This window comes from Juglans microcarpa x Juglans regia, chromosome 4S, assembly GCF_004785595.1.
Source record: "Juglans microcarpa x Juglans regia isolate MS1-56 chromosome 4S, Jm3101_v1.0, whole genome shotgun sequence".
Classification (NCBI taxonomy): domain Eukaryota; kingdom Viridiplantae; phylum Streptophyta; class Magnoliopsida; order Fagales; family Juglandaceae; genus Juglans; species Juglans microcarpa x Juglans regia.
The window spans coordinates 19,424,911-19,434,855 of NC_054601.1; the positions used below are offsets into that span (position 1 = coordinate 19,424,911).

The 9,945-nt window shown below is 29.4% G+C and overlaps 1 protein-coding gene across 1 annotated transcript; it reads right to left on the reverse strand.

The window, feature by feature from the left end:
- Positions 1-4,093: 4,093 nt before the first annotated feature.
- On the reverse strand, positions 4,094-6,285 carry LOC121262272. The gene is made up of 6 exons (XM_041164669.1): positions 6,061-6,285; positions 5,724-5,876; positions 5,453-5,533; positions 5,136-5,261; positions 4,908-4,988; positions 4,094-4,177 (listed from the first exon to the last, which is right to left on the reverse strand). The coding sequence occupies exons 1-6, from the start codon at positions 6,164-6,166 to the stop codon at positions 4,101-4,103; spliced, it is 624 nt and encodes a 207-aa protein (XP_041020603.1). The 5' UTR covers positions 6,167-6,285; the 3' UTR covers positions 4,094-4,100.
- Positions 6,286-9,945: the final 3,660 nt, after the last annotated feature.

Sequence of the window (9,945 nt, forward strand, 5' to 3'; positions counted from 1 at the left end):
CCGATACCGGTCCAGTCCGGTTTAACGGTTCACCAGTTCTTTTTTTCCACCCCTAATAATAACATGTAATACTAATATATAACAGCTAAAATATAATAACATGTACTAGTAATGTATAATAATCAATGTATAATAACATGTAATACTAATATATAAACATTAACTATAATAACATATAATACTAATATATAAACATTAACATATAATAACATATAATACTTATGTATAATAACATTAGTTTGTACATTGATTTATTTTTAAAATTTTGGTTATGTTTTAATAAAATTGAAATTGAAAATTTTTTTTTTGAAAAATTCTGAAATCTCAATGCCCAAATTCGACTAGTAAGAGACAAAAATTGTCAAATTGAAATTTCAAATGGGGTAAGAAAAAAAAAACCTAATAAAAAAACTCAAATCCAACTCCGATCCAACAAGTCGGATCGGAAGCTACGCAAATCGGTGTCGGAGTCGAAGTCAGAGTCGAAGTATAAATCCATTTTATACGTCTATCTCGCGTGTCGTTTTTCAATATAATATTTATTTTTTATCAATTTTAAATCTCCACGTGATCTTGAATAATTGAAAATTTTTAAACCAACCACAATTTCATGGACTTAGACCTACATAAAACCTTAAGAATTCTACCAAAAATTGAAGAAACAATTCAAAGTTGAGGTCTTGAACTTTGTTTGTACCCCTATGTGGTAGTTGTTGAAAGAGATTTCTTAAACCTACCCAAAAATAAAAAAATAAAAAATAAAAAACTAATACATACGTACAATTAACTTCATTTTTCCTTGGAAGAAACAATAAATTTCAAGTTGTCACGTGTATGGATAGATCGAAAAATTGGTTGAGAAACTAATACTGCCACAACCCTATTTTAGAGAACAGGAGCTCTCGATTTAAAGAAACCGTACACAATATATATATATATATCTCCTTATACTTAAAAGAGACTCGGTATATGAACAGTGATTTGTGTTTGACACTTTCTTTCTCCCATCTATACCTATGTGTTTTTTCATCTTCCTTTTTCTTCCTTCTTTACCCCTTGCATGGTTTGTGTTGTTTTCCCGTTGTCGAGTAGGAGGTGAACAGTATTTATGTGCCTTTTCTTTTTTCTTTTTTTAACCGAACATTCAATTTGAAATGAGTCTCTTTGTTCGACGTTGCATTGCTAACATCGAACTTGAGTTTTACGCAATAACGATGCTTTGGAATATGTGCCCTTGTGAACAAGTTGAAGCATATGATTAAGTTGAGTAAAAAAATTATAAAAAATTATGCCGATGTACACAAGAACAAACCAAATTAAACTATTAGTAATATGTGTAGATCTGAACAACAAAATCTCAGATTTTCGTGCGTGATCGGTGAACATGCTCTGTCAGTAATAAATCATACCCAGTCGGATTTGTACAAAAAAACCATTACAAAAAATACTAGTCCGATTTTTCTCACACTATTACAAAAAATACTACTCGGATTTGTACCAAACAAATATCTTCAAATTTCTAAGTACTCACAAAGAAAATTTCTAACAAAGAAACTGACATAGAGAGAGGGAGAGATGAAAGGAAATCAGAAAAAAAATTTATTTTGAGGACTCCAGACAGAGATATGTTTATCTCTCAAATAAACAACGCAGATTCAAACAAAATCCCTTCAAATTTGTATAAACTCACTACATATATCATACTAATTTACACTAACATACCAATGTACACCAAAACAAACCAAATTGAAAAACCATCGGTAATATGTGTAGATCTAAGACAACCTTAGACCTATACACAATGGCTGCCGTTTTCATCTTCTATGTTGAAATCAGAGGCTATTTTCTTTAAATTTCTGTAGGCTTTCGGTTGGTCTTCGTGGCGAACTGAGTGACGCAGTGGAAGGGCTCGGAATGATTTTGGTCTTCAAGCTTTCGAAGAAAGAGATGTTGGAGAAAATGGTGAGGGTTAGCAGCGAAGGAGAAGAAGGAAAGAAAAGAGAGAGAGGAAAGGGGATAGACTTGATGACTTAAGTGAATTTTGAGACTCCTTCCTTAGAAGCAAAAATGGATGATGGGGATTAAATTGGGAAGATATTTCCCTTACCTAACAAACCAACGGCTAGGATTAAAGGTTATACTTAAAATAAATAAAATAGTAAAACTAAGGGTAATGTTGTAAAATCTGTAAGATTTGGTGTTTCATTTTTTCCACAAAAGTTCACCCTCCAAAATAATATGTTCACTAAAGAAAGTTCATCTTCTACTTTTGCCTTATTACGCACTTATTATCTTTTTTTAATACAAAATATACGTTAGTCGCCATTGGTAAAAAAAACTTAGAAATTAATATTTTAACTATAAAAAAAATCTCATAAAAGTAAATTCAAAACATATGTGACTTGATATGATACGTTAGATTGTAAAATTATTTTTATCATAAAGTAGATCAGCTAATATATCATTTGAAGTCATGTCAGTTTACAGATTTATTTTTGTGAGATCTATTTATAATTGTAATACTTCTCAACAAATATATTAATCCTTGACATGATTTATAAGGTGAAATTAATTATATTTTCGCTATCATTCATATATACAATTCTGCAAGCGTGTTAATATCCACATTCAAAATAATTAAAAAATTTATTTTAAAATGCATAAAAGAGTATTTCATTTAAAAGAATTAATAAAAATAACGTAAAAGAACATTACTTATTAAATATTGAAGGAAAGAAATTTTAAAAATCTTTATTTTACAATGCATAAAAGAATATTTCATTTAAAAGAATTAATAAAAAATAACGTAAAAGAACATTACTTATTAATTTATTAATATTTTTATTTTGCTAAAAATCATATAATTTTTGTAAAAAAATCTAAACTAGGTAAACGTCCCTTGGACGTTGCTCTATTACTGGTATGTATATATACATGTGTATGTATGTATACATAGCACTGCTAGATACAATTTTCAAATAGACAAGTTTCTTATAAGCTTTTTGTAAAAAAATAGGTTTCACTAATAAACAATAGTAGTTTTTTTCATACTATTTTAAGGTGGTGGAGTCCACTTTTTTACAATTGCTTGCATGAGATTTGTCTATTTGGAACTTGTAAAAATCATTTCTCATATATATAAATATATATATATATATATATATATATATATGCTTTGAGAATCTTTATTAGACATTTTTTTCGTTATCAACAAAACTGTAAATCATGGGAACTCAGTAGAACTCGATCGTTAATTAAATAGGAGATGATCAAACGTACCCTTCTTTGACCCCTTCCTCAACTCTATCTCCAAAAAAAAAAAAAAACACCACCAATTTGCAGCTTATATATTTGTTTATTAACCCTGGACCCGGGTTAATAAAAAATGAAGTATATATAGTCTAGTTTTTCCCAATTTTAAATAAACTTGGATCAATATATAATAATAGTATAACTAATTAAGTTGATTATTTTCAACATGACCCCTATCTAACTTAATATAAATTAGACAATCTCTTTTCTTGCATTCAACGAAAAATGAAAGAAAATGATCATACAATCGATTGTGCATGGCCCCTCCTACATGCATAATGCTCACATAATTTTTAAATGGAAAATGATCATAAAGATGCAACTTTTTTTTACAAGTTCCTGTAAATTGAGAACCTTTTTGTAAAATCGATCGTTACACGATTTTTATAAAAACGTCATCCATTTATTGCAGATTTATGAAAAAGTTGTATATATATCATTACTCGTTTGAAGATGATTTCTCCATTTAGGAGAGTAGGTAAAATTACTTGCAACAACTAAACCAATTGATATTTAATATATAGAAAAAGCATTTATAACTATCAATAGTACTACTCATAACATTTATTCTCATCATGTGGTGTTTTGTATACAACAGTCATCGTCAGCCTATGACGACTGTTTTCAGTATTCATACAAACTTTGTACATAAAAAAACCAGGGAATAATTAGGGCAATAATAAGGAAAACATGATGAACAAAGAGGCCAAATAAATGTGTCTGTCTACGCATGCATGCATGCATGCCAAATCTCGATCGATGATGAATTACTTGGCATTAACCGCCTTCTACTTCCACAGAAACATACACAACGACGCCATCAATATAGCCATCCAATGGAACTTTCCAGGCAGAAACGAGGTAGCTGCAGACCAAAACAGGAGAGATATTAAACAAAACAAAACAAAACAAAAATGTCAGGAGGTCTGTATGTCTGTTTCTCATGAATTATCTCTGTACATTGTATCATAATCTCTTATGAATTTTAATATAAATATATATTATATCCTCATAATTATTACTAAAAGATTAATGAAAAAGGAGGTTCTAGGTATAGCCCATATATCAAATTAAATAACAATATTCATGCAAGTTATACGTCTTCAGTACTCAACTGCGTGTAATTGTATGCTAGCTCGTGGGAAAAAAGAAAGGATTTTCAGAAGATCAGCTTGAAAGACTAGTCTTCTAAATTAACCGAACAAAAACGTACAAATTAAGTTGTTGAAAATATCTTTATTTTTAGGAAGAAAAAGTCATGGTTTGACCTAATTAAGCTGCCTAAACCTCAAGAGTTTTCTTAGCAAAAGATCCTTCAAGATTATACAGCAATATATATATATATATATTTATATATTATTATCATTACTAAAATACTAATACTAATAATAATTAATGAGGATGCCAACAACGTACATTAATAATTATTCCGAAAATCAGAATAATAAACTAAAACCCAATGACTATTTAGGCAGAGTACCATCGCTTATTATTAAAAAAATATTGAAGATGAAAAATAATATTTCTTATAATAACTATCAAGAAGAAAGGTTTCTCGGGATTCAATATATATATATATATACACACACGCGTACCTTGACCTGTCCCAGATCCATCGTCTGTAGTAGATTTTTGGACCGTAATCCCTAGTCTTGAACAATCAGATCCAAGTGTACCTTCAAGTAAGAATCAAACAACATAGAGCCATTAATTATCAGCTCTCTCAACTTCTTAACCTTTTTTCGCCATTTGAGAAACATATATAAATATATATATATATATATATATCTATATATATATGCATGAAAGGTTTAGGTTTTTACATTCACTGTAGCATGGGAAGGCTGAGATGTTTAGAAGGTTGAAGTAACCCGAGTTGCATTCACATGTGTGTGTATGTGTCTTGTTCTTGGTACATGTCCCTTCTCCGCAATAGGCCCAGTAGCAAGCTATAAAACCAAATAAAAAAAAATTAATTAATGAGAATTTATTTAGGGAAAAAAAACATATATATATATATATATAGAGAGAGAGAGAGAGAGAGAGAGAGAGAGAGAGAGAGAAATTAATGGAATAAAAATGATGTTGTTAATCAAGATGGTCATATATATATATATATATATATAAATTGGTTACTTACGATCAAAGGCTGATATATTGTGTGGATTCTCCGTTTGTGGAACCGGTGGAGGAGCTGGCTGGCAGCCGTAATCAAGAGTACCTGCAAAACAGAGCGAAAGAATATTTGAATATATACTTCATGATCATTTTGACAACATATATAAATGGTACGGTGTTTAATCCCCCATATATATATATATATATATATATATATATATATATATATGTATGCGTGTGTGTTGTGCGTGTGTGTGTGTGTGTGAAAAGATTAGATAGGAGCGAGGGATTACAATTAGGTATCACGCAGGGAAGAAACGTGAGATCGTCATTGTCGTCACGAGTTCGCTTCCAACCAGGTTCGCATTCGCACTTGAAGCCAAGTGGGTAATTTATGTCAGCTGAGCAATTTCCCTTTCCACATTCCACTTCTTCACACAACTCTTCTGCAATTCAAACCCAAAAAGAACAAAATAAAGACAAAGCCAAAAGAAAAAAAAAAAAAAAAAAAAAAACACTGATATCTGTGTTTCTTGAGTAGTATTTCTGCATGATGGCCTAGCTTTTAGCTAAGATATTCAAAGTTGTATATGCTTTTGGAAGAGATGACAGGATATATATATTGAGTACCATAAAAATCATCAAGATGAGTATGATTTGAGGCTAGGGAAGACATGGGTAGCACCACCAGAAACATAACAGCTAGAAAAGCCAACATATTGGAGCTGGAAGCCATTTCCTTAATTCACAGGCCACAAGATCGAGAAGATCAGAAATGCACGCACTAGAGGCTTGAATTGATGAGAGATGGTGATCTAGGAATTGATTTTGAGGAGGTTTTAGTACTTGCATTTATACTATATAATATGGTAGGTATATAATAAAGATAATAGCACTTGAAGTTTTCTTCAGATATAGAAGCTTCTGCGAGACTTTTAGACCATGTCCATGCAGCGTGCATGGTTGGTCATTTGGAAAGCCTATCCAAATGTAAAATTTGATAAATTTTATCAAAATAGGTCTATATTAGATTAGTCAAAAATATAAGTGTGAAACTTTGAGCTACAGTAAATGGATAGGTTTTTTCAAATTTGAAAGGTTAATATTCACTAATCAAATCTATTTTTTATTCACTTTTAATCTCTAAAAGTCTTTTTTATTCACGTTTAATCTCCAACCGTCTTGTAATAATAATGTAAGAATCAAATTAAATTATTAATTAACATATGATTAATATATTGTAAAATATAAAAAAAATAAAAACATTTTTATTAAAAAAGTAATATTATATTATTATTTTGATGAATTCAATAGCTAATTCAATGTGGAGTTATGGCTAGGAAAGTTTTGGATTTATAGAAATTATGTACTTTTCATCAAATTTTAGAGATAATTTTGATGAAACCAATGCTAATGCTACCTGCTTTGCAATATTCATCTAAATTCTACATATTAAAATATATTCTTTTTCCATCTTATTTTCTATGTTTTATATTCTAGATATGACAGCAAATTATGAACTATTTGCTTTATTATAAAAACCAAAACTTTAAGCTTAAGCTGCTCACAAAGGAAAAATATATCTATCTTAACTTTAATTATTATATATACATACTATTAAGAGAAAATATAATGATTAAGTTTATATATTTCCATCAGTTTAAGTTTTTGAGATAAATAGTGATATCATATGTTATCAGAGCGGAGATCTTGTGTTCAAATCTGAACTCTTACTCTACCTCATTTAACTAAATATTTCATATGTTAGACTCACTAATTGAGGGGGAGTCTAGCCCACAAGTGAGAGAGTATTAAAACAAAATATAATAATTAAATATACCTATTTCTATCATTTTAAATTTTTAGGACAAAATGGTGATTTCACACGGCCTACATATTGTATATATCATGCATAAAAAGTTCAATCTAGTTTCCTGATCTGGAAAAATCATGCATCTTGATCAAATAATAAATGTTTTTATCCCTCCATCCACTTTTCTTTTTGGTTACCTTCTCTCTCTCACTCATAATGTCAAGTTTATGATCTCCAAGAAGTTTCATTTCGCAATTAGGACTTCATGCAAGGTAGTTTACGCATTCAGCCACAGATCATCTAGAAAGTCATATGCTCAAATATGTACGCCAGAGATTTCGTACGTAGCATATATACATATATATATATATATATATATATATATATTTCCTATCATTTTTTTCAACAGTTTATTAAGATCTTAAAAAAAAAATACACAACTTTATTAATAGTCACTTCTTAATTAACCATTAAGTAAAAAAAAATTAAAATAATCGAGCGGTAATTTTGAACGATAACTTTGAGGGGCTCTACTAACATTTTCCATATATATATAACTATATCTTCTTTTTTTTCCTTACTGACACGTGCCTTGGGGAGATCTTCCACACTAGAGCCATTCTGTCCAAATAAACTCTCTAGAAAAATTAAAACCTAGCATTTAATTAAAAAAAAATCTAAAGAACTATATCTAATAAACTGAAATTTTTAAAATCAAAATTCAGTTTTTGTTAAATCCATTCTCAATATATACAAAATATATAGCATCTATTTTTTCCAATAAAAACGACCATTTTGTGTACTTAATAAAATTTAAAAGTCGATCGATGTCACATATTATATATAATTGCTTATTCACCTTAATTAACAGAATTAATAAATCGTTTGTCTTAAAAACTCCTTAAGAAAACTATTTATTTGTCGCCAACTATTTCCTACAAAAATGATTATTTTTTATTAAAATGAGTTTATTTTCGTCACAAATAGTCATTCTCATCATAAATAATCTATCACAAATGCTCGTTTTTCTTCTAATACATAGACCAGCCCGTCACCATATATATAACATAAGTCAATATTCCATTTTAATTTAGAGTACGTACATACGACGTGGAAGACCCAAAAAAGTAAAGAGGTTCTAGATCAAAAGTGCCAAATTCCACCAAATTATGGACTAAAATTACAAGTCAAGATAGACGGATATATATAAGAGAAATGCAATGCAAAGGAAAAAAAAAAAAAAAAGTAATAAATGCACGATTCTCTCATGCATCTGACTATATAATATATATATATATATATATATATATAAAATAATGTAACTACTTTATTTATACCTTCGGAGCCGGGATTGGTTAGGGACGTTGATCCAGTCTAATTAAAGACGTGAAGGAATGGCTCTATTTAGAAGCTTCATATAATATATATATATATATATATATATATATATAATTATATAATTTAAGGTCTATTTTATAGTTGAAGGCGTTGAAAGAATGGCTCGGCCTATGATCTTTCCCACCTTAAGCATTATAACAACAACATTAATGTAAAATTGTCCAAGCTGCATATATATGTGATCATCAATTTGAAGGATTCCACTTTATAAATCATACTACCTACATTTAACTAGTCGTCGGACCACGCAATGCACGGGATCGAATAATTTAAAAAAAAAAAAAAAGTAATTAAGAGGTGAGAAATTAGCCAAAATAGAATAAGATGAATACTCCTTTTTCATTAGAAAAATAATAACAAAATAATAAAAGAGTTAAGTGGTCGGAAAGTCAAAAATATTATAGCAACAAGAAATCGATAACTACTATTAGTTGAAAAGTTTTATTTTTTTTTTTAATCTCTTTTTTGGAATTATTAGTAATTATAAATGGTTAAAGCTATATAGCCTTTCGTATTCGAACGGCCTCTTTTTCTTCTTTTTCTTTTTTTAGTCTTAATTAGTGTCAATAAATTAATTAAGTAGATTTATTACAATATTAATAATGACAATATAATGAAATGTCCTTTTTTTTTATTTGGGGTAGAGGCCGGGTTTCGAACTCGACTTCCTTTTTGAAGACCGGAGGTTATGCCAACCAGATCATATGTCTTTGCCAATGAAATGTCTTTTTAATATATTAAGGATTGGGATATATCAATAAAATATATATAATTGCAAAAAATGAAGGGTGTAAAAAGAACCTTTTCAAATTATTTCCTTAAATTAGAGGACTGTCTCTATGCCTTGACCAGATGAAACCTACCTTGTACTTTAATTGAGGTATCCATGATTCATGAACGTCCACATTGGATAATTTCTTGCTGCCTAGCTTAATTGGCCGGAGGAGGACTGGCTTCTTTTTTTCCTAATTAATATAACTTCTAATATTAAACATATTTCAAAGGGATTTTAGAAGTGGAAATACTTCTGCATGCGCGTAGTACTCATCATGTGTACGTGTATATATATATATATATATATATATATATGCTCTGAAAAAGCACATCCTTTATCATATTGATCTTGAACTCATGTTAATGGTAGCGTGTTACAAGCATACATTCGGATAAGTCAATTAGTTACAAGTGCAAGATATATGGTGTTTCATCATAAGTGCTAACTATGACCACTACGTACCCAAGTCGCAACGTTGGGTACGTACCTTTATCATGTCAGGTTTTATGTTTCAAATAACAAAGAACAC

Coding starts and splice junctions, on each gene's coding strand:
- LOC121262272 (XM_041164669.1), bottom strand. CDS start 6,166: ATGGCTTCCAGCTCCAATATGTTGGCTTTTCTAGCTGTTATGTTTCTG. Junction 5,877..6,060: donor TCATCTTGATGATTTTTATG/GTACTCAATATA, acceptor TTTGAATTGCAG/AAGAGTTGTGTGAAGAAGTG. Junction 4,989..5,135: donor CTTCCCATGCTACAGTGAAT/GTAAAAACCTAA, acceptor TCTTACTTGAAG/GTACACTTGGATCTGATTGT.